The 25536-nt window shown below is 34.7% G+C and overlaps 1 protein-coding gene across 1 annotated transcript in view; it reads left to right on the forward strand.

Annotated features, from left to right (window-relative positions):
- Positions 1-25536, forward strand: part of LOC129743438 (uncharacterized) — a 157616-nt gene that overhangs the window by 46241 nt on the left and 85839 nt on the right. Inside the window, exons 2-4 of the mRNA XM_055735472.1 lie at positions 6571-6932; positions 7020-7136; positions 20184-20358. Coding sequence (XP_055591447.1) covers positions 6588-6932; positions 7020-7136; positions 20184-20358 — 637 coding nt within the window. The 5' untranslated portion in view covers positions 6571-6587. The remainder of the gene's footprint in view (positions 1-6570; positions 6933-7019; positions 7137-20183; positions 20359-25536) is intronic.

The following is a 25536-nucleotide window of genomic DNA, read 5'->3' on the forward strand; positions in this document are numbered from 1 at the left end:
TTTTCTTTATCTATTTTTTTTCCTTTTTTTCAAGTTTTTTACCTGTTTAGACTATATTGACATTTTTTCAAATTTTTTTATTTCTTTTTTTTCAAAGATTTTTCCTAAATTTGTTGGCAGTTCTCACTTTTTTAATTTTTTTTTTTTTGATTTTTTCGCATTTCTGATTTCACCGTAAGACTGGAATACTTTTTAACCAATTTGATTAAAACTATAAAAATTGAGCTGAAAGGCTCACTTTTTGAGAGTTTAAACCTTTTTGAGCTTTTTTAAGACTGCTTAGCCTTTTTCTCTTTAAAGCATTTTTAGCCTTATAAGCCCTTTGAGTCTTTTTAGCCTTTTTTGCTTTCCAGCCTTTTCCGTCCTTTAAGAATTTTCGTCTCTTTTTACATTTAAAGCCTTCTTTGCCATTTTTTTGCTTTGAGCCTGTTTAGTCTCTCTAGCCATTTTATCCTATTTTGCCTTTCGAGCATTTAAAGTGTTTTAGCCCTTTAAGTCTTTTTAGCCTTAAAAGCTTTTCAGCCTTTAAGCTTATTTAAACATTTAATCTTTTTGAGGTTTTTCGGCATTTTTTGACTCTTTTCTCTTTTTGTCAACTTTTTTAAAAATATTTTTATGAGTTTTTGCCTGTTAAGATTTTATTTGACTTGTTTACTTTGTTAACATTTTCGAATTTTAGATTTGATTTTGTCAAAGGTTTTTTTTTATTTTTCTTGACAGTTCTCGCTTTTTTCAATTCCTTGATTTTTTCATTTCTTACTTCATCGTCTAACTGTTGAGAATACTTTTTAGTCAATTTTGACAAAAATTGTAAAAATAAAGAAATTTGGCCATTTGAACCCTTTAAATCATTTTAGGATTATTTGCTTTGTAAGCGTTTAAAGCGTTTTAAACATTATAAGTGTTTTCTTGCCTTTCAAAGTTTTTAAGACCTTTAAAATTATTATAGCCATTTTTTTCATTTTCAGCCAATTTGGGTGTTCTGTCTTCTTAAACCTTAGCCTTGTAAGCCTTTTCAAACTTTGAAGCTTGAAGAACCTTATAAGCCTTTTAACCTTTTTAAGCCTTTTCAGTCTTTTTTAGAATTTTTAACCTTTAAAGCCTTTTTAGCTCTTTAAGGCTTTTATCCCTTTAACCCTTTTAAGCTTATTGAGCCTTTTATGCCTTTTAATCCATTTACGCCCTTTTTTCTTTTCAAGCTTTTTAGCAATTTTAGCCTCTTAAGCAATTTTCGAATTTTAAGCAATTTAAAACATTTATGTCTAAAACGCCTTGTACACCTTTTAAATCTGTTGAGTTTTTTTTTTAAATTTTTGTCATTTTTGTCATTTTTGTCATTTTTGTCATTTTTGTCATTTTTGTCATTTTTGTCATTTTTGTCATTTTTGTCATTTTTGTCATTTTTGTCATTTTTGTCATTTTTGTCATTTTTGTCATTTTTGTCATTTTTGTCATTTTTGTCATTTTTGTCATTTTTGTCATTTTTGTCATTTTTGTCATTTTTGTCATTTTTGTCATTTTTGTCATTTTTGTCATTTTTGTCATTTTTGTCATTTTTGTCATTTTTGTCATTTTTGTCATTTTTGTCATTTTTGTCATTTTTGTCATTTTTGTCATTTTTGTCATTTTTGTCATTTTTGTCATTTTTGTCATTTTTGTCATTTTTGTCATTTTTGTCATTTTTGTCATTTTTGTCATTTTTGTCATTTTTGTCATTTTTGTCATTTTTGTCATTTTTGTCATTTTTGTCATTTTTGTCATTTTTGTCATTTTTGTCATTTTTGTCATTTTTGTCATTTTTGTCATTTTTGTCATTTTTGTCATTTTTGTCATTTTTGTCATTTTTGTCATTTTTGTCATTTTTGTCATTTTTGTCATTTTTGTCATTTTTGTCATTTTTGTCATTTTTGTCATTTTTGTCATTTTTGTCATTTTTGTCATTTTTGTCATTTTTGTCATTTTTGTCATTTTTGTCATTTTTGTCATTTTTGTCATTTTTGTCATTTTTGTCATTTTTGTCATTTTTGTCATTTTTGTCATTTTTGTCATTTTTGTCATTTTTGTCATTTTTGTCATTTTTGTCATTTTTGTCATTTTTGTCATTTTTGTCATTTTTGTCATTTTTGTCATTTTTGTCATTTTTGTCATTTTTGTCATTTTTGTCATTTTTGTCATTTTTGTCATTTTTGTCATTTTTGTCATTTTTGTCATTTTTGTCATTTTTGTCATTTTTGTCATTTTTGTCATTTTTGTCATTTTTGTCATTTTTGTCATTTTTGTCATTTTTGTCATTTTTGTCATTTTTGTCATTTTTGTCATTTTTGTCATTTTTGTCATTTTTGTCATTTTTGTCATTTTTGTCATTTTTGTCATTTTTGTCATTTTTGTCATTTTTGTCATTTTTGTCATTTTTGTCATTTTTGTCATTTTTGTCATTTTTGTCATTTTTGTCATTTTTGTCATTTTTGTCATTTTTGTCATTTTTGTCATTTTTGTCATTTTTGTCATTTTTGTCATTTTTGTCATTTTTGTCATTTTTGTCATTTTTGTCATTTTTGTCATTTTTGTCATTTTTGTCATTTTTGTCATTTTTGTCATTTTTGTCATTTTTGTCATTTTTGTCATTTTTGTCATTTTTGTCATTTTTGTCATTTTTGTCATTTTTGTCATTTTTGTCATTTTTGTCATTTTTGTCATTTTTGTCATTTTTGTCATTTTTGTCATTTTTGTCATTTTTGTCATTTTTGTCATTTTTGTCATTTTTGTCATTTTTGTCATTTTTGTCATTTTTGTCATTTTTGTCATTTTTGTCATTTTTGTCATTTTTGTCATTTTTGTCATTTTTGTCATTTTTGTCATTTTTGTCATTTTTGTCATTTTTGTCATTTTTGTCATTTTTGTCATTTTTGTCATTTTTGTCATTTTTGTCATTTTTGTCATTTTTGTCATTTTTGTCATTTTTGTCATTTTTGTCATTTTTGTCATTTTTGTCATTTTTGTCATTTTTGTCATTTTTGTCATTTTTGTCATTTTTGTCATTTTTGTCATTTTTGTCATTTTTGTCATTTTTGTCATTTTTGTCATTTTTGTCATTTTTGTCATTTTTGTCATTTTTGTCATTTTTGTCATTTTTGTCATTTTTGTCATTTTTGTCATTTTTGTCATTTTTGTCATTTTTGTCATTTTTGTCATTTTTGTCATTTTTGTCATTTTTGTCATTTTTGTCATTTTTGTCATTTTTGTCATTTTTGTCATTTTTGTCATTTTTGTCATTTTTGTCATTTTTGTCATTTTTGTCATTTTTGTCATTTTTGTCATTTTTGTCATTTTTGTCATTTTTGTCATTTTTGTCATTTTTGTCATTTTTGTCATTTTTGTCATTTTTGTCATTTTTGTCATTTTTGTCATTTTTGTCATTTTTGTCATTTTTGTCATTTTTGTCATTTTTGTCATTTTTGTCATTTTTGTCATTTTTGTCATTTTTGTCATTTTTGTCATTTTTGTCATTTTTGTCATTTTTGTCATTTTTGTCATTTTTGTCATTTTTGTCATTTTTGTCATTTTTGTCATTTTTGTCATTTTTGTCATTTTTGTCATTTTTGTCATTTTTGTCATTTTTGTCATTTTTGTCATTTTTGTCATTTTTGTCATTTTTGTCATTTTTGTCATTTTTGTCATTTTTGTCATTTTTGTCATTTTTGTCATTTTTGTCATTTTTGTCATTTTTGTCATTTTTGTCATTTTTGTCATTTTTGTCATTTTTGTCATTTTTGTCATTTTTGTCATTTTTGTCATTTTTGTCATTTTTGTCATTTTTGTCATTTTTGTCATTTTTGTCATTTTTGTCATTTTTGTCATTTTTGTCATTTTTGTCATTTTTGTCATTTTTGTCATTTTTGTCATTTTTGTCATTTTTGTCATTTTTGTCATTTTTGTCATTTTTGTCATTTTTATCATTTTTATCATTTTTGTCATTTTTGTCATTTTTATCATTTTTGTCATTTTTGTCATTTTTGTCATTTTTGTCATTTTTGTCATTTTTGTCATTTTTGTCATTTTTGTCATTTTTGTCATTTTTGTCATTTTTGTCATTTTTGTCATTTTTGTCATTTTTGTCATTTTTGTCATTTTTGTCATTTTTGTCATTTTTGTCATTTTTGTCATTTTTGTCATTTTTGTCATTTTTGTCATTTTTGTCATTTTTGTCATTTTTGTCATTTTTGTCATTTTTGTCATTTTTGTCATTTTTGTCATTTTTGTCATTTTTGTCATTTTTGTCATTTTTGTCATTTTTGTCATTTTTGTCATTTTTGTCATTTTTGTCATTTTTGTCATTTTTGTCATTTTTGTCATTTTTGTCATTTTTGTCATTTTTGTCATTTTTGTCATTTTTGTCATTTTTGTCATTTTTGTCATTTTTGTCATTTTTGTCATTTTTGTCATTTTTGCTTTTTTTGCCTTTTTTGCCTTTTTTGCCTTTTTTGTCTTTTTTGCCTTTTTTGCCTTTTTTGCCTTTTTTGCCTTTTTTGCCTTTTTTGCCTTTTTTGCCTTTTTTGCCTTTTTTGCCTTTTTTGCCTTTTTTGCCTTTTTTGCCTTTTTTGCCTTTTTTGCCTTTTTTGCCTTTTTTGCCTTTTTTGCCTTTTTTGCCATTTTTGCCATTTTTTGCCTTTTTTGCCTTTTTTGCCTTTTTTGTCTTTTTTGCCTTTTTTGCCTTTTTTGCCTTTTTTGCCTTTTTTGCCTTTTTTGCCTTTTTTGCCTTTTTTGCCTTTTTTGCCTTTTTTGCCTTTTTTGCCTTTTTTGCCTTTTTTGCCTTTTTTGCCTTTTTTGCCTTTTTTGCCTTTTTTGCCTTTTTTGCCTTTTTTGCCTTTTTTGCTTTTTTTGCCTTTTTTGCCTTTTTTGCCTTTTTTGCCTTTTTTGCCTTTTTTGCCTTTTTTGCCTTTTTTGCCTTTTTTGCCTTTTTTGCCTTTTTTGCCTTTTTTGCCTTTTTTGCCTTTTTTGCCTTTTTTGCCTTTTTTGCCTTTTTTGCCTTTTTTGCCTTTTTTGCCTTTTTTGCCTTTTTTGCCTTTTTTGCCTTTTTTGCCTTTTTTGCCTTTTTTGCCTTTTTTGCCTTTTTTGCCTTTTTTGCCTTTTTTGCCTTTTTGCCTTTTTTGCCTTTTTAGCCTTTTTTGTCTTTTTAGCCTTTTTTGCCTTTTTAACCATTTTGCCTTTTTTCCTTTTTTTTCCTTTTCTTGCCTTTTTGCCATTTATTCCTGCTTTTTCACTTTTGCCTTTTTAGCCTTTTTTACTTTTTAGCCTTTTTTTCATCTTTTTTACCTTTTTTGCCTTTTTCGCCTTTTTGTTTTTTTTTGCCTTTTCAGGCTTTTTTGCCTATTAAGCCATTTTAGCCTATTTAGCCTTTTTAGAATTTTGAGGTTAGTTAGCCTTTTTAGCCTTCTCAATCTCTTAGACTTTTAAGGTATTTTACCCTTTTCAGTTTTGTAGCCTTCCAAACTTTCATTTTTAAATCAGTGATATAATTTTTTGCTTCTTTTGTTTTGCGATTTTGAGTTTATTTCCCGTCAAAAATTATCTAAGAATCTTCAAGCAAAGTATGTTTGTTTCATTTAAACCTTTTTTTTTTTAATTGATTTTAATTTTTTGTGAGAAGTTCCAAAGATTATAATTTTTGTGGTGAAAGAGAAGAAATCGTATTTTTTAAACGATTTTTTTCGAGCTACCTATTTTTAATGATTTTCAGGAAAAAAAAATAAAAAAAATCACGGATTGAAATTTTATTTTTTGAAGGGAAAACTCTGATAATTAATCTTATATTTGTCGTGAAGATACATATTTCAGTTCATAAAAATGATTTGTCGTTCAACACAGCTCATAAAATTAATCCTCACCCAATTGATTTCATAAAGGAAAAGTTTAGTTTAGAAATGAACACATTGGTCATAAGCCATTACTTTTAAAATTTTTTTTCAAAGGCTCGGCAATTATTTTCTTTATTATTTAAAATCATCATTTTGAAGTCTTGTAGGTTTTTCAGTAATTTATACCAATTTCTGTTCGAAGGTTTCTGCTCGAAATTGAAGGTTCACATTTTCGTGGAAACGACTTTATTTGTGTTCTTGTTCAATGAAGCAATAGTTTTTTTTTTGCAAAGAGTGTGTGTTTTGATTTTTTTCCTCACTGATAGGAATGGGGTCATTCGTTGCATAATCAAAGTCCATAAATGTTTGCAGCTATAGAATACAACTTTGGGTCACGTTTTTCTTATCGACAAAGTGAAACATACTGTTATTGTTGTGGATAGAGTTATCTCAATTATTATCTGAGCGTTCATGTACTCAGAAGACCTTCCCCGAAATATATGTTCTCAATTAAAGTGATTGCTTTTATTTTCCTAATAAAATTCATAGCCGGTCTAGGGACAATACTGCTGTCCCTAGACCGGCTAAATATGTTACCATTACAAAAAAAATTCATATATTCTAGACGCGTTCCTTGCTATAAGTCTAGGGCCGGAAAAATTGTTTCTCACCCCCTTCATGTGTTTTGCTTTTGTTTTTTTCTCCTCTCCCACAGATAATGTTGTTGTGGTAATGGATCTGAAGGCTGGCAAACATCTTGTGGCCCCAGCAATCAATAATATCAGTTGCTCGAACAATCGCTTCGCCGGAAGTTTTTTCGCCCAAATCGGGCCGCTCGACGTTCTGCAGGCGCTCTTCATCGTGTTCCTGACATTTCTGGTGATCAGTGCCAATCTGATGGTCATCGTCGTCATCAACAGCCGGAGGTACGCAGCTTACATTCATCCGCAGCCTCGGTATCTTCTGACCTCGCTGGCCCTGAACGATCTGGCCATCGGAGTGCTCATCATCCCGTTCGGGGCACTTCCTGCCTTATTCCATTGCTGGCCTTACGGGGAGATTTTCTGTCAGATACAGGTGAGGTTGACTTTTTTTTTAAATTTTTTCCAAGCATCAATCTTTGTGATAACTGATGATACAAATTTAAAATTCTTTTTCTTACAGGCTTTACTACGGGGAGCGTTATCGCAACAAAGTGCAGTTATTCTAGTTTGTATGGCAGTTGATCGGTATTTGTGTGTGCTGCATCCCGAGATTTATCACAAGAGATCCAGCAAAAAGGTGAGTAATGAAAATTTTGTAAAATATCAAAAATCACTTGAAAAAAAATCTCACATCTTAAAAAATACCGACAAATTCAAAATCTGAAAGGTTTCCACAATTACAAAATAAAATCACGGAAGCAAATTTAGCCCGAAACTGTCAAAGTTTAAAAGTAAAACGACCCATTGTATAAGTTTTTCACATTAGAAATTCATGGCAACAAATAGGGCTCACGTTTTGTGTTGTGCCACTCCAGAAAACAACGACAACAGAACGGGGTCATGATGGTGTTTGTCTTGAAAGTCCACAAAGCTGACTACCGACTTACTTCCATGGGATGTCAACGCAAGCAGCAATGCCCGCAGACAGTTTTCTTTCCGCTAAAAGGGTGAAAATTTCTCTCCAGGCAGCGATCTCTTTTCAGAATCCAACGCAGTCGGAAAAGGGCAACCCTTCTTCGTTAAATCCGCAGTAGAAGATTAGGGGGATATGCTACGGGAAATGGTTGGAGTTTGCTGTTACCAGACACGTCCACCATCCATGTTCCGGTATTTAGAGCAACGATTTCTATTTTCTTCACTCTGTCATGCTTCGGGGCAGCCAAGGAATAAGAACTTCTGACTTTTGGAGATGAATTTTGAACTTTCCATTTCATCTTTATGGATCCAGGAATGTCTTCGGAATCACTTTTCACTTCATTGCATTCCACAATACCGAACTTTTGTTATTGATCTCAGTTATAAAAAAAACAAAGTTTCAATATCTCAAATTCAAAAGGAACGGTAAATCCTGAAAAGTTCTAGTTAACTGGAACTTTTTTTTGGAAAATTTTTGGCTTTCAATCAAATTATTTAAGAAAAACAGCGTTTTCCTATTTCAGGAATAGATGAAATAGGAAAACGCTGTTTTTCTTAAATAATTTTACTTTAAGCCAAAAATTTTCCAAAATTAACAAACGATAGTCGAAAAAGCTTTATCAACAAGAACATGGCCACCTTCACGCATCATTGTTTCTACACTTATGTCAACTGGAACTGGAGGTTAAAAATACACATTCTATACCTTTTTTTAACACTATTTGTTACTATTTGTACCGGAAGGGATCAAATGACATTTTTTTGAACTTCAAACGACTACAACTCCTATCATGATGGTTTTTTCGCAAATTTTTCTTCATGACAATTTTCATTTTCGAAATGCACGTATTGTTTCATTAAAATATTTTTTAAGTTTGTAGTTTTTCAAAAAACGTAAGAGGTAAACCTATGTATACCGCCGAGGGTCAAATGATCCCTAACACCTTTTCCGCTAAAACTCTCTTGTTTCTCATCCGATTTTTTCAAAATTTATAGTTTTGGAGAGCTTGTAACGTGACTCAAATATAATTTTCAGCCAATATTTAGCTACAATCATTGATTTTCAAGTTATTCGAATTCTAAGAAAAAAAAATCCGAAAAAACATGCCTCGGGCAAAGACTGTATGTCAGTTATCAAGTGCTTGAAAAAATATTCACTTAGTGCCTGAAAAAGCTGAAGTATGAATCTTATAAATTTCACATCACTAGAACCGGTATGAAATGACCTTTATAAGTATATAGTGTTATTGCTTAAATCTTGCGTTAAAAAAGGAAAAAAATGTCAATGTTGTCACACGGAAATTTTCACTCTCATTGGAAAAACAAAATTAGACAAAAATCTGCACCAAAACGTACACCAACATCCAAAAAGGTCGTCAGTGGAAAATATTTTCAAAAAACTTTTTATTTTATTTTATTTAACCATTGAAACCATTTTCTCAAAATTTAAAAAGAATATATTTCTCATTAAAATTAATTAATTACCAGAAAGGTGCTTTTAAATGCGGAAGATTCTTTCAACTGCTATATTTTTTTTAATAATTGACCACCTTCACATAAATCTGAATTTTGTCTTTCCTCATAAAACGTTCAAAAAATTTGGTTTCTATTTACTTACTTACTAAATGATCCCGCGCCGATCCTCCGGTGCATAGGGCCGTGGTAAAAGACCTCCACTGTTGACGATCCGGAGCCAGCGTCTTCACCTGGTCCCAGTCAAGATTCTCGTCGACAGTTCGGATTTCAGCGGCTAGGCTTCGCCGCCACGAATTTCTGGGTCTGCCTCTTCTTCGATGACCTTCTGGATTCCAATCTAGCGCCTCTTTGCAAATCTCGTTTTCATCTTTTCGCAGCGTGTGCCCAATCCATCTCCACTTACGTTCCCGAATCTCGATTTCTAGCGCCTTTTGATGACACCGGCGATGTAGTTCCTCATTCGAGATCCAGTTGCCAGGCCACCAAGCGCGGATGATATTCCGCAAGCAGCTGTTTACAAATACTTGCAGTTTTCGCGTCGTTACCGCATATGTGCACCAAGTTTCGCACCCTTACAGCAATACGGATTTGACGTTTGAGTTGAAGATTCGGATTTCTGTTCGTAGAGAGATCTGGCGTGACCGCCAGATGTTTCGGAGACTCGCAAACGCAAATCGGGCCTTTCTAATCCGTGTTTCGATGTCTTTTCTGGTACCACCATCAGGCGTAATCTGGCTACCAAGATACTGGAAGCACTCCACTTTCTCAACTTGTTGCCCAGCTACCATGAAACTGGAGGGATTTCCTGTGTTGATCTCCATCGACTTGGTCTTTCCGACATTGACTTTGAGACCTGCTGCCTTGGAACTTTCGGTGAGGTCGTCGAGTTTGCTCTGCATATCTAGTTGTGTTTGGGCGAGCAAAACAATATCGTCAGCCAGGTTAAGGTCGTTCAGTTGCTCCATTGTTGAAGGATTCCACGGCAATCCTCGGTTCGGTGCACAGTCAATCGATCCAATCAGAATCTCATCCATTACGATTAGAAAAAGTAGCGGTGATAGAATACATCCTGGTCTCACTCCAGCAGTTACCGGGATTGGTTCGGACAAGACACCGTCGTGCAAGACCTTGCACGAAAATGCCTCATACTGTGCTTCGATGAGATGGACTAGTTTCTCTGGGACCCCTCGTCGCCTTAGCGCCGCCCAGATGTTTTCATGGTTAAGTCGGTCGAATGCTTTTTCAAAATCAACGAACACCAGCAGAAGAGAGTCCTGGAATTCGTTGATTTGTTCCAGTATGATTCGTAGCGTTGTGATGTGGTCCACACATGATCGTCCGGATCGGAATCCAGCTTGTTGCCGTCGGAGTGTAGCGTCGATTTTCTCCTGGATCCTGTTCAGGATCACTTTGCAGAGTACTTTGAGGGTTGTACAGATCAACGATATGCCTCGCCAGTTACCGCACTCTGTCAGGTCTCCTTTCTTCGGGACCTTTACGAGGATACCCTGCATCCAGTCGGCCGGGAATGTTGCAGTATCCCAGATGTCAGCGAAAAGACGGTGCAACATTTGTGCTGATAGGGCAGGGTCGGCTTTCAGCATTTCAGCAGGGATGCTTTGTTGGATTTCATGTTTTTGATTGCCGCTTCTATTTCAGCCAGCGAAGGCGCTTCCGAGTTGACGCCATTTATGCGACTTATTGTTGGCGCTTCGAGCTGCAGATTCTGTTGGCCATCGCTATTCGTGACTCGGAAGAGTTGTTCGAAGTGCTCAGTCCATCGTTTGAGCTGATCTGTTCGATCGGTCAATAACTGACCTGCTCGGTCTTTTAGCGGCATTCTTGCATTAGTCCTTGCACCACTAAGGCGGCGAGAAATGTCATAAAGTAATCGGATATCTCCATTGACGGCGGCTCTTTCTCCCTCTTCGGCTAGGGAGATTGTCCAGGCTCTCTTGTCTCGTCTACAAGCTCGTTCAACTGCCTTTTCCAGCTCCGCATATCGTAACCGGGCGGCTGCTTTGGCTGACCCGGTACATGCCTGCTCAATTCCGACTTTCGCCTTTCTCCGATCATCGACCATCCTCCAAGTTTCATCCGACATCCATTCACTCCTTCTTCCACAAACTTTACCGAGAGTACCATGGCTCGTCGTGATAAAGGCATTCTTGATTCCACACCACTGTTCTTCGACTGTTCCGTCTGTCGGCAGCTCCGAGGCTCGGGATTCTAGCTGTTCAACGTATGCCCTTTTCACCTCTGGATTCTCCAACCGGTGGACGTCGTATCGACACCCGACTTTCTCCTCGCGCCGTTGGACACGTGCAACTCTCAGTCGTATATCGCCAAGGACGAGGTGATGGTCAGATGCAATGTCTGCGCTTCGCTTGTTGCGGACATCAAGAAGGCTCCTTCTCCATTTTCGGCTGATGCAGATGTGGTCAATTTGATTTTCTGTTCGGCCATCTCGGGATACCCAAGTGACCTTATGTGCTGGTCGATGGGGGAAGAGCGATCCACCGATCACCATGTTGTTGTTGCCTCAAAATTCTACAAACAGCTCTCCGTTTTCGCTCATCTGTCCTAGACCATGGCGCCCCACGATGCGCTCAAGGTCCTGATTGTCGGAGCCAATCTTTGCGTTGAAGTCGCCCAAATGGATTTGAATGTCACCCTTCGGAATTCTCTCAACCACGCTGTTCAGTTGACTGTAAAACTGCTCATTCTCCTGCAAGTCGGCAACGTCAGTTGGCGCATAACACTGGACCATTGTAAGGTTTCTAACCCGTGTTCTAAATTTTGCTACGATTATTCTTTCGTTTATCGGTTCCCATCTAACGAGGGCCGCGTAGGCCTGCGGGCTTAACAGGAAACCAACTCCTCGTTCCCGAGTAGCATGTTCTCCTCGTATGCCAGAGTAAAGCAGGACTTGTCCGGATTGTGTCTTGTGTTCTCCAGTATTAGGCCAACGGACTTCGCTCAGTCCCAGAATTTCAAGCTTGAGGCGGCTAGCCTCTCTAGCAAGTTGTTCCAGTTTGCCTGGTTGGGCAAGGGTTAAAACATTCCAAGTTCCAATTCGTGTCCGTGTTTTCATGCTAAAAGTCGTCGCCAAAGTTCCAGGTCGGTCATTTCTTTCGGGTTCCGTAACAATTTCAAATCGGGAGCAGTAGGTTGTTAGCCTAAAGTCCCTATCCCGCGATGGGGCTGCCATCTTGGACTTAGCTGGCGGGAGCCGCATTTCATAAATTCAGCCGCTTGCTGCAAGACAGACGCTGTTTGAGCCGCCCTGACCTGGAGAACAGACGCTCGGTTGTTGTTGCACGCCGCCCCTGACCTGGGGAACAGACGCGTGCGGCCACCTTCTCAGTCTGCATGCGACCAAAGCATCCACCGGGGTTGGGTACCCGATCTCCGCTTAGGTTACTCGCACCCCAGCCGGCACCGCGGGGAGGTAGAGATAGGAGTTGTGAATAAGAGGTGATATGACCACTATGGGGTCTCGTGTTGCACATTATCCACCGTTTACCAGCCATTTCTATTGGTTTCTATTTCCTATTTCCATTCTTAACAGAATCTGTACTTTTTTAGAGAAATCTGTACTTGTGGCAACCGTACCCAACGTTGTTTTGATTTTTTTCTTTAAAAAAAAAATGCTATCAAAGGTAGCCAAATGTGCCAGATGGTTTTATAAAAAATCAGGACTTTGTGAAAAACAAAATTAGGATTTTTTTTGGAAATATATTTATGGAAATTATATGCCTCTTTGCTTAAATTGCATAAATAAAGGTGAAATACAGGTGCTGTTAACGCCTTAATTTATGCAACAGACCGTAACAGCTTCTTGGCTGGCATTTTATATCGAAAAACTCCAATTAAATATTGTATGAAGATTACCACAAGTTTAATGGTTTAAACTATTTTATTACAGATTTGTTCGATGTTTGCATCATTGAACTATAAATTCGATGATAATTGAGATGTTTTGTTGAAAATCAGGACAATTCAGGACGTTTCGTAAAATCAGAACAAATAAAGAGTTTTTGAAAAATTCGGACCTACCTACCTACCTAACCTAAGGGTCCGGCGCCGATTGATCGAAGCATAGGGCTGAGATAAAAGATTTCCACTGTTGGCAATTCAGAGGAAGCGTCTTCACTTGCTGCCAGCCAAGGTTTTCGTAAACTGTGAAGATTTCAGCGGCTGGACTAAATACGCCACCATGAGCTTCTAGGTCTGCCTCTTCTGCGATGCCCATCTGGATTCCAGTCAAGCGCCTCTCTGCTAATCTAATGTTCATCTCTTCGCAGCGACCATCCAAATTAGGACGGTCTCTCGAAAATGAGGACAAATCCTGAAAATCAGGATTTCTGGCACCTCATAAAAGAGCGTTTGCAGAACCATATTTTCTCGTAAACGTGCCGTAAACTGGGGGAACTTTGATCCCTTTTTTCATTCATCTTTGAATATTTTGGTAGGGGTTGCTTTTTCGTAATATCTAAAACTTTTAAAACCCTTACTGAGGTGAGGAGTATCAAACATTATCATTGATTGTAGTAAATTCAAAAGACATTGGTGGTAATAATTGAATGTTTGTTTCAAAACCAGATTTCGAGTTTCGGGGTAATTTTGATCACTATGGTTTTTAAGTACCGCAACATCTTCAAAGTTTTTGTTATGGTGCCAATAAGCACACAAAGCATTAACATTAATAACAGTAATTTTTGTTAGGACTATACTGAGTTTTTCAAGGTTTTTTTTTCAAACACATTTATAGTCAAAAGATGGATCATGCTGCTGCATACATCTAGGGGTAAAAATTTTTTTTGGCCTAAAAAACAAATAAAATTTTACCTTCATGCAATTCCCTAGGTCCTCGCAATGTTCCCATGTTTTTTTTTTTCTTCAAATTGATCCATTTGAAAGGGTTTTAGCCATTTTTACTATACGGGGTTTCTCATGGAAATACACCGTTTTTTTTTTCATTATAAAAATATTATCACCAAATGACCTTTAAAATAACACTTAAACTAAACCTAAACAAAGAAAAAAGATGAACTTTCACATTAAACAACCCATTTGCTCCTAAATGCTTGAATTTGATCAGGAGAGATGTTTGTTTGTGAGCCTTCGAAAAACCAGATTTTTTAAGTTTTTAAAATTACATTATTTGGAATATCAAAAATCTTCCAATAAAAACCAAATTTAGCTTATTCGTAACTAAATTTATAGGCTTTCAAATGCAGTAAACAGTTTTCAGATATTTTAACTTTTTGCTTAGTTATTAGTTAGTAATTTCATGTTGATGTTAGTTATTTCATGTTGATCAAAGTTACCCCGCTGATCAATGTTCCCCCAGTTTACGGTACCAAAATGAACTGTGATAGCTTTCAGATAATTTCTCAATACAAAGCGCAATAGATTTTTCCAGAGAAGGGAATCTACTTCATCAGTGGATGTGAACAGTGTTGCCATATTTGAATCGGTATTTTGAGACCCTAAAAATCTTGTATCGGTATGTGAATTCTAAAAATCAGTATAAAAATTGGTATTTGAGGTGGAAGTTTAAAAATGTTTACATTTTGAACATAGCAACATATTTTTCTTTAAATAGAAGCTTGCAAAAAAAAAAATATATATATATATGTATATATATATATATATATATATATATATATATATATATATATATATATATATATATATATATATATATATATATATATATATATATATATATATTATATATATATATATATATATATATATATATATATATATATATATATATATATATATATATATATATATATATGTATATATATATATATATATATATATATATATATATATGTATATATATATATATATATATATATATATATATATATATATATATATATATATATATATATATATATATATATATATATATATATATATATATATATATATATATATATATATATATATATATATATATATATATATATATATATATATATATATATATATATATATATATATAATATATATATATATATATATATATATATATATATATATATATATATATATATATATATATATATATATATATATATATATATATATATATATATATATATATAATATATATATATATATATATATATATATATATATATATATATATATATATATATATATATATATATATATATATATATATATATATATATATATATATATATATATATATATATATATATATATATATATATATATATATATATATACGTTTAAAAACTCTTATAGATGAGAAGTTTTATTTTCAATCTAGCCAAACTAGCTGAACTGACCAAGTGTGTTAAAGCATAAATAAAGGTGCATTTTTTCTGTAACTTGGTTCTTTGTAACGAAAGTTTACACAACATGACGGTTTAAAAATTTTAACTGGAATTTTATGGATCTCTTTAAAGGAAATTTTCTTCCATTGAGATCCTTATCGTAATCTTGTTTAATTATAGCATACATACATTTCTTCGCAGTAAATAATAAACTTTTGTGTTCTCAGCATGATTAAAATTTTGTTCGCGTTGAAGTTTCTTTGTTTTGCTGCCAGACGTGCTGAGAACAGTAGCGTCCATTACCTGGGGGCTCAATTGAGCCTTTTGGTGTGGGGGAGTGTGGTGGGCCGCTAGAAAAAAAAAATTTAACTGAATTTCATGTTTGTCGACTTAAATAAATTTGTTTTAAAAATTTGAATTTTGTCAGTTTTCGGGACATTCATTAAAATTTGCGAATTAAAATTCAGCCGGTTACACGTGGTTTTTGCATTAAAATTAAGTAAAAACTTGAGAATTGGTATGTGACTGAAGTGAGATGTAAATTTGATAAATTTCATAAGAGACAATTGAACCAGATTTATTTGAAATATATTTGAATTCAGTAAGCACTTACAAATCCGATGGCTTTTTGATGTTCGATGTAAATATGGGCCTTAAATTGCTGTTCGTCGTTTGATAGATGTTTTTTTTTTTGCTCAAAACTGTCTAATTCAGCTTCCTAGGCGTCTCCCAGCTAACATGAAATCGTAATAGAAATTATAATTATAATTATAATTTTCAATGACCATCGTTAAAAAGTTGGTATTGAGTAATTTTCTACATATCATTCATTTACGACAAGCTTTGGCCAAAACCAGTTGAATCGGATAGCAGTTAAGTCAATTCGTAAATATGTCTCAAAAAAGTTGAGAACATGCTAATTCGATATTTACGATTTGAGTGAACTCATTCACGATAAATGGGCGGTCCTTCAATAGGCGACGGAAGCGCTGACGAATTTGGGTGATGGATTTGCATTAGTGCAAGTGGGATGCAGCTATAATTTCACCCAACTTTTGACAGTTCTAAAGGCGTTTTTCTTAAGGAGAGAAAGAATAACTTTTCGCTTCCATCGCCCATTGAAACTCTATCCGGTCTCTTCCTTTGACCGGTTCGTAAAAATAAAATCTCACCTATAGAGCTATAGCGTGGGTCATATCAACTGATGGATTGGCATCGTTTTAAGATACTGTACTGCGAACTCAGAGGACTTCAATTCAAATCTCGGTCGAGGAAATTTTTTTTCGTTTATTTCGCTTTTTGTGGGAAAATCGAACCGTTGGAATCTTGTTATTGTAGATATATCGCCTCCACTTTTGTAGCTATATGCTATTTTGGTAAGTTTAATACAATCTTTTCATCTGGTATATTTGTTTGAATAATTCTGTTGCTCCTGCGTTATACCTTCATAAATGTTTGCTGGGCTAGTATTAGATGTAAGTGCGCTTAGGATAACAAATAAATAAATGCAGCAAGTAGAGAGATATTTCTTCAAGTTTTTTATCATCCCATGGGAAATTATTCTTGGCGTAGAATTACGTCTTACGGCAACATTATAGGGGGGCAAATTGAAATTCGCGAACGGATCTCGCGTCACGAAAAACGCCTCTTTAACGGACATCTTTTCCGTACATCATTTTGGGTCGGCTATGTGTTGGTACACCAATACTAATAAAACGCAAACACAAATTGGTGCGCAAAACCCCCGAGCAAAAAAAAACCAAGACAGTCGATCCAACTGCACCAGATCCGAAGTTATAAAAGGCCAACGATTGCGCCGTCCCGGTTTTATTAAATTATTGGCCATTCTCCCCGGTGGTCGGATGGAGCGACAAAAATTATGTGTGCGTTGCTGTTTGCTTCCCTAGAGAAGTTGGTGTACTTACACTGCCGGCCAGAAGTTTGGAAACAATTTTTGGTGGCCATATCTCACCAAATCTTTGAAACATTGCATATATTTTCTTCATATGTAATTGGCAAAACATATTTACTTAGCCCAACAGATTCGCAAGAACTCCTAAGATGACAGCGCTTAAGGCGAAAAAAATTCCAAGATTTTTCTTAATCTTGGTAAAAATTATCGAGAAATAATCAATCTTTACTTGAAGTTTTCATGAAGCAGATGGACATAAGTATTCGACACATGCTAACTCATCGCAATTACATTAACTCCAAAAAGTTTGTTTTATTTGCATATTTTTTATGTGAATAGATTCTAGGAAATGTTCTCTATCAAAGAGCATAAAATTTCCATAGAAGGAAAGATTACGTTAAAACAACAAAAATTTCAACAGAACATTAAAAGTGTCAGATGTTTATGTCCATCGCTGTAAGTAGCTATTTTGAAAAATTGAAGCACAATGCAATCTGTTGCTCAAAATTTGGGTGATCCCAAACTTTTGACCGACAGTGTACATTAAATTGATCCGGATGAAAAAACCAATGGATCAAAGCAAGCTTTTGTTCGTCGATATTCGCTCGTGTGCTCCCCCCTTTTTCGTTACTATGCTTTCAACTTTTCCTTCATTTTGCGTGCGCTAAGATATTATCGGCATATAAAATCAAAATTTGAGCGAAACCGATTAGTTGCTCAGCAACTTTTGAACTGAACACATTTAAGTTCAACTAGGGCTTGGCTTGCTAAGAGAGTCGGCGCTGGAGCTTATTTAGTTTACATTTTGCAGTGTCAAGGGGTTAAGGCTGATTAGAAAAGACACTAGCTATAACAAAAAAAAAATATAAAAGTTAAAATTAAACAAATTCATATCAAATAAATTATTAATGTTGATGTTGTTTCGATTATAGTAGTTTTACCATTTTTATGGCATTCGCGACTTTATCAACGTTGCAGTTGGCGGATCGTTATTGAAAAACTGAACCGGTACAACTGTGTTCGATGTTTGCTCTTGGGCTCGAACTCGCGGACATCGGCTCAGGAGACAACAGACTTGCCAACTGAGCTATATCACAAGCCCAATAAATTATTAAGTTTTTGTGAAATTGAAAGAAGATGCCGTAATTTTACGTAAAACTTGTGGTTGTGTCTGATAAACAACCTCTTTTTTTGAAAAATCACGCATTGGCCTTATGAAAACTCAAGAAATTTATGCAAAAATAAATAATTAATACGCTCAAAAAAATGCGTATTTTGGAGAAAAAAAACTTGAAAACACAAAGTTTTACCAAAACTGAAAATATGTAGGTACCCATTTTGCCTGGTATGGCCTCCATGCCTTTATTTCTCCTTGTTTGTTTATAGTGCAGCGAGTTCTCGAGTAAAAGCGACTTTATCCGTGGTCTATTCTTGGGTCTAATTTATTCAAAAATTGGACCACCGAAAATAGATCCAATCCAGAGAAACAACTGTCATCCCATTTATGTTTCATTTACTGTCAAAAGATTAAGAACTGCGTCAAATTGGGTCCAAAACACGTCAGTTTTGGACAAATCCTAAACTAGTTCTAAAAAAATGGAGTTGGAACTGGTATATTGGACCACGGATGCGGTTGCTATGGTCGGAATTTGGCTCTTAAGTATATCTTACAAGATAGAAAAGGTTTAAAGATTATACCGATGGTAATGACAAATTATGTATTCTGATGGCACTTCAAATTATTCGAAATACCACATCTGGCGACGAGGTGGAAAAGGATCATATTCAAACAGTGTATATTGTTCTTTGAAAACTAAGCATCTCAGGAAACAACAATATTGTCAATTGAGATTGGCCTCTAAATTGGTCTACTGGCAGTCGCAAAAGATCAAATATTAGCCTTGAACTGAGTCCATTGGCTTCGAGCTTGTTACAGTTGTTTTGTCCCGAAGAGGATACCCTGCCTAAAGTGGGCCGGGAATTTAGCTGAAATTTCAACGTTGGATTAAAAATCGTAAAAATCGGTATGTATTGACAAAAATTGGTATCAGTATAAACTGATACTTGAACAAAATTCTACTCAAAAATCAGTGTAAATAACGGAAAATCGGTATGTGTGGCATCACTGGATGTGAATACTCTCGTTCACTCTTGTGAGCAGTGATGCATATTTAAATCGATATTTTCGAACCCAAAGAAATCTTTTTTCGGTATGGAAATCCGAAAAATCGGTATAAAATCGGTATTTCGAGGTGATTGAAAAGTGGTTTTCAGTAGTATTTCTAAAATATTTTACCTAATTTTTTTTAATAAATACCATATAGTATCTTTTATGCTTGCTTTTTTATGCTTATACGTTTTTGATACATTTTTAAGAGTTCTCAGTAGAAGTTTTATTCTATACTTTCTACTGTTTTTTTTAAAATTTTTTCGAAAACTTTGGATTTGGTGACTAGGTAATTAGGTCGTCCGGAATCTTAACTGAGTTTTTATTTTGCCTTTTAAACATATTAAACTTCAAAAAAAATTTTTTTATATATTTTTTTTATTAAAAAAATAACCGTTTTACACGCAATTTACTTCGACCACTTTTTGATCCGAACATCGTTTCGTCACATCACATTAGAATGAGTTATAAATAAATGAATTTTTTAAAAGTACATTAGAACTCCCTTATATTTAGAGGAAATTGATTTGGAATCAAGGAATCAAGGAAGGATATTTAGTTTGTCGAACATCGAGTCTAGCCTCGATCTTTTAACTTGAAAATCTCATTGATATAATATCCCAGATGTTCTCCGGGACTTTTGGAGAGAGAGACAGAGACAGAGTTAGCCAAATAATGGTTCGGAATGAACTTCGGATGTTGGGATTAAGCACGTGACTTTTTGGTCCCAGAACCGGAAGACTCTGAGAATGAAGAAGATGCTGGGGTGCTTCCAAGAACAGGACGATAGCAAAACGTGGTGCTTCGAATTCCAACAACTGTTTTCAGTTACCTACTCCACACACAAAGGATGAAACATTGCTGCAGTTGCTGCTGCATGTAAAAACGGTTATCGGAATGCTGCTGCTTCTTCGAATCTACAAAATTCTTCCGATTCCGTGGGGCTCCAGCATTACCGGGAAACAAGAGCCCGAGTTTTGCCAAGAACCCGATACCCGAGTATGTAAGTATGTGGAAAATTGTAGCTGCTTATGGTGGGTGAGCAAAGCCTTTTCTTGTTCCGCTCAGACGATTTATGGTTTAATTAAGTTGGAGTGATAATGCGGACTGGCGTTTTAATGCCTCTGTTCATTCGGCCTCCTCGAAATCTTCCCTGTGGGTAAGATTTACTCAAACTGTACTGCCGGAATGAGATGTAGGTACTTGGATTTTGAGCATTAGCGCAACGACGCATGTGGAAGGATTTTCGTTTGCCTTCATTCCTCTAACGAGGGATTGCCGAAATGTCGAATTGCGAGAGTTATGGGCATAAAGTAATCGGACTTGCAGTTGGAATACTGATTTAACTTCGGTGGAAAATTGTGCCGGAAGCGTTCACTTGGAGTTTGAAGCCAGAAAAGATTTATGATGATTTTTCGGATGATGAATATGGTCGTGAAAGATGACGTACATGAGATAAAAGATGAGTAAAAGCTTCCAAAGACGAACGAGCTTTTGAAAGCTACAAACGGTTTATCTGGATTTTTTTTTCGAAATTGGGTTGGCATGACAGATGAAGACTTTCGTTTTTATTCAAATTTAAATTCCCGTACTAATTTGGCGTCACGAAAGAGATATCCAAATGAAAAGACGTTTTACGGTACATATTATCAGCCCGTCATCAAGCAACCAACTAAGCCTCGCTCCCTTGTATTCAAACAACTTGGAACTCTTGAAACACTGTGGTCAAAATAAGGGGTATGTTTCCGATTTCAAAACTTGGGGACTCAAATTGGTTTTTAGCCTTGCATGGAAAGCTAGAAATATTGGTAATTGCATTTCCAACCAAAATTTGGATATAACAATTTCCTTGCGATGCAAAAAAATACACGACAAACATTTCAACCGAACGTAAAAAAAGGAGTGTTCGATTCCTTCCCAGTAGAATGAACCCAATCCCGGGGATAATTTATTTACCGAAATTGATGATAAAACAATAATTTCGCCTTCGGATTCGTTCAGAAATTCCATTATTTGTAAGCCAGCAGCAAGACGTCGTCGGGCGGGCCCCCAGAAAATGGCGTCGGTCCGTTGCTACCGATACATTTTCGGGTGCTGGTAGCTAGCTGTTTATGAAGGAATGCCACCATGTGATATAATCGGAGTAAAATTAGATCACTTCACCATCATTTCGATACGCCACACCCCCGACCACGGAAGAAAAAAAAGAGTTTCCTTGAAGCTGAGCTTGCTGACGACGGAAGTGGATCTTCCCCGGGGCTAAATCATGTTGTAGGACATTGTTTGGAGGGACGACACACATAAACCAGGAAAGTATTAGACCAGCAAAAAGTGTGCCTGGTTTGGGGAATGGGAAAAAAGTCCTTTCGTTTTGGGTTTCCTTCTACAGGATCTAATGTATGGAGGTATCATCCTGAGGCGGCAGCAAACCCGAGATACTGTATTTATTGGCTATACTACCGGATTTAATGGTAGCTCGTGGCCACAAACTTTAACTCGTGTTTCTGAGCTGGCGGAATTTCGACAACAAACCATCACCATCAGTCATTTTAATGGAGGAAATTTCTTTCCTTATCAGGGGCGATGTCGTCGAGTGGTAGTTTGGAAAATTTTTCAAAAAGTCTTATGAAAAGAAAAACATTGTTTCATGTTTAAGAAAACCTTCAAATAACACAAATTAATTAACATAATAATTGTTCTTTTTTCTTAGATAAAAATTTGGTGAAGGGAAAACGCGTTATAATCGGTGAAATCGTTTATTTAAAATATCAAATTAAATTTCTTATTCAAGTTTAATTAGTATGAAATTCAGGAAAATATTCAGTTAGGCTTCCGCTTTTCCAAATCCGAATTGCCGGGCCTTACACATAACCCCTGCCATCAGATTTTGTACAGCCACCTTGTCCACCTTGTCTACATTCTTCGCCGCAGAAAGCCAGTTTGCCTTGAACTGCTGCTCGTCCTTATCAGTTTTTTTTTTTGGTTTTCTTTAGGTTCCGCTTGACAATAGCCCAGTATTTCTCAATTGGGCGAAGCTCTGGCATATTGGGAGAGTTCTTGACCTTGGAAACCACCTGCACGTTGTTGGCGGCGTACCACTCCATGGCCTTTTTACCGTAATGGAAAGATGCCAAATCCGGCCAAAATAGTACGGAACAACCGTGTTTCTTCAGGAAAGGCAGCAGACGTTTATTCAAACACTCTTTCACGTAAATTTCGTTGGTTGACAGTCCCGGAAGCTATGAAAATGCTGCTTTTCAAGCCACAGGTACAGATGGCTTGCCAAACCAGATATTTCTTCGCGAACTTAGACAGTTTCATGTGCTTGAAAATATCTGCTACCTTTCCCCTTCCTTTTGCCGTATAAAACTCCTGTCCCGGAAGCTGCTTGTAGTCGGCTTTGACGTAGGTTTCGTCGTCCACTACCATGCAGTCAAAATTCGTCAGCATCGTCGTGTACAGCCTCCGGGATCGCGCTTTGGCCGTCGTATTTTGTTTATCATCGCGATTTGGAGTCACTAACTTCTTGTAAGTCGATAGTCCGGCACGTGTTTTGGCCCGATGCACGGTTGTAGACGATACACCCAGCTTATTTGTGGTATCTCGGAGAGAGAGGTTAGGGTTTCGCTTGAAAGTACGGGCAACTCTCTTTGTCGTCTCAGTGGCTTCCGGTTTTCGATTTTCCCTGATTTAGACTTCCTGGCTGTCGACAAACGTTCCCCAAACACTTTAGTTACATTTGTAACGGTTGATTTGGCAACTTTTAGCGATTTTGCCAGCTTTGCGTGCGAGTAGTTCGGATTTTCGCGATGCGCGAGCAAAATTTTGATACGCTGCTCTTCTTCCTTGGACGGCATTTTGACAAGAGTGAATTCCAAAATCAAAATAAGAGAAACATTCTACACACACACATCTTCAAAATGAGGGGTTTTTGAAATGCAAAATTGAAAGAAATACGTCAAGTTGATATTGTACAAATTTTGACCGTATCACCCTTCAAGTATCAATTTGCAAACAGCTGATTCATTCTCAATTTTATTAACATTATTTTCTACGATCGTAGAGGATTCTAGGCACAGTTATATGAAGGTTTTAATAAGCCAAAATGTCACTGCTCCCAACCCCTAATATTGATCCTTTTATCAAGTATAACTGTGCAAAATTTCATTTTGAATGGATAATCGAATGCCACCAGCGTATCGTAGAGGATAGCGTTCAAGTCTTCTAAGCCAACGGTCATGAGCAGTGTTGGTAAATTTCGCCCGTCACGCTTGACCCGACTAGTTTTGTTTCATCAAACGACTGGCACTGATCTCAATTGACGGAGCCTCACTGGCAGAGAGCAACAATAGGGGATTTTTTTTTATTATCTGACGGGTTTGCGCCGGGGGTCTTTAGATATTCCCCAAAATTGAAAATTTGGTTCATTTTTGCGACTTAAAAACACATGTATTTTTTCAGATTTCTAACATTTTTATTTTTCGAGTTAGCTTCGGTTAGATTTTTTTGTAATTAAAAAATTACCATTTTTCAAAGCTACATAACTCTGTTGTTTCTTAACGGAAATTATAAAATAGCACAACAAAATGCATTGAAATTTTATCAACTTTCCAAATAAAATTATTTAAAAAAATTAAATAATGACCTTCAACATGAAAAGTTGTAAATAAACTTTAAATGGCGTCTAAAAGTACCGTCTGCACCACCGAATATTTTGCAAAAAATACCATTGTATAGCTCAATTCATGATGCAACTTTCATCTGAAGACACCAAAGTGGGCCATTAACACCTTGAACAGTTATGAAAGAAATATTGACAATAAATCTCTTTTTTTGCATCGAAAACAAACAATGGTCGAACAACTGCACTTACATATGGAGATAGCAAACACTTCTAACAACATGGAAACAAAAGAACTCATCAAAGCAGGTAAAAAACACTATTTTTTCGTCCTTTTCAGACTGCTCCTAATCGCATAACAGTCCCATATGAATTTTCGCCATTTTAGGTCAACATAGGGCTTCAAAATAAAACACTAAAAAAAGAGGTTTTGTTCTAGAAATTTCGAAAAAAAAATCAATTCGCTATATTTCTATATGAAATATACCTGAATAGCAGTCCCATATGTGAAATACCACGGATTTGGTTACTTTTCAATGCTTCTTTCGGCGAAATAGTCTTTGGTTTATTGCTTTGAATCATTTAAACATTTTTTTTAACTCACTTGATGTCGAATGATGCACACTAGTTTTCGAAGGCTGGTCTGCCTTTCTTAGGAATGACTTCCTGAGCGAAAAACTATCGGATGCAATCAAAAATCGTAAAAAGATTCAACTTACAATGTGCAAATCACGATATTTTTCCAAAAGTATGTTTCTTTTTCTGACAATTGCATTTAGAAGTTCAAAAATGATCAAATTCAAGTCTTAGATAGTAGCTTAGCGAGAAAAATATATTCTGTATGGGACTGTTATGACTGTTATGCTAGTAGATTTGAAAAAGGTTTCAAATATTGTCGATTAACAGTCCCATAATGAATAAAAATGGTGCTCTCGACCTTACCAATAACCCAATTTCGAAAATTTCAGGTCTAACGATTAATTATGACAACCTAGAAACGATTTTCTTTTATGCTGAAAGTGGTGGTCACAATTTAAAAATATATTAAAAAAAAGAAAAAGCTGATTGTCTCGCTTGCTTGTTTTTATATATGGGACTGTTATGAAAGTAGAGGCGGTAGATTGTTGCAGTTAACTGACTTCATGTTATATCCAAAAATCTAATAACGTATTCGTTTAGTTATACCCAGTTTTGTACCAGGTCACAACGAGTTATGCACATTTTACTGTCATTTTTAGAAGTTTATGCGCTAAGTTTTGCATCCGAAATTCCCCAGATTTGATTAAAATGGACGGTGGAACACTGAAGATTCGTGTGTGAGCGATCGAGGTAGCAAAACACTGACAACGAATTATGTTTGTTCTAGTATGGTAAACCTTAAAACTGGACGAATGTAGAAAACGAATACGGTGTAAGTATCATATTTTCATCATTTTACAGCCTGAGCTGGCCATACTCAGCTCTTCGATTATTTCTACAACATTTGTGCCACTTTCTCATACTATATTGATCAATGGGAAAGAATTTTAGTGTCCAGTGCTTAGCTCCCGATATAAAAAC

This window comes from Uranotaenia lowii, chromosome 2 (assembly GCF_029784155.1).
Source record: "Uranotaenia lowii strain MFRU-FL chromosome 2, ASM2978415v1, whole genome shotgun sequence".
NCBI classification, from domain to species: domain Eukaryota; kingdom Metazoa; phylum Arthropoda; class Insecta; order Diptera; family Culicidae; genus Uranotaenia; species Uranotaenia lowii.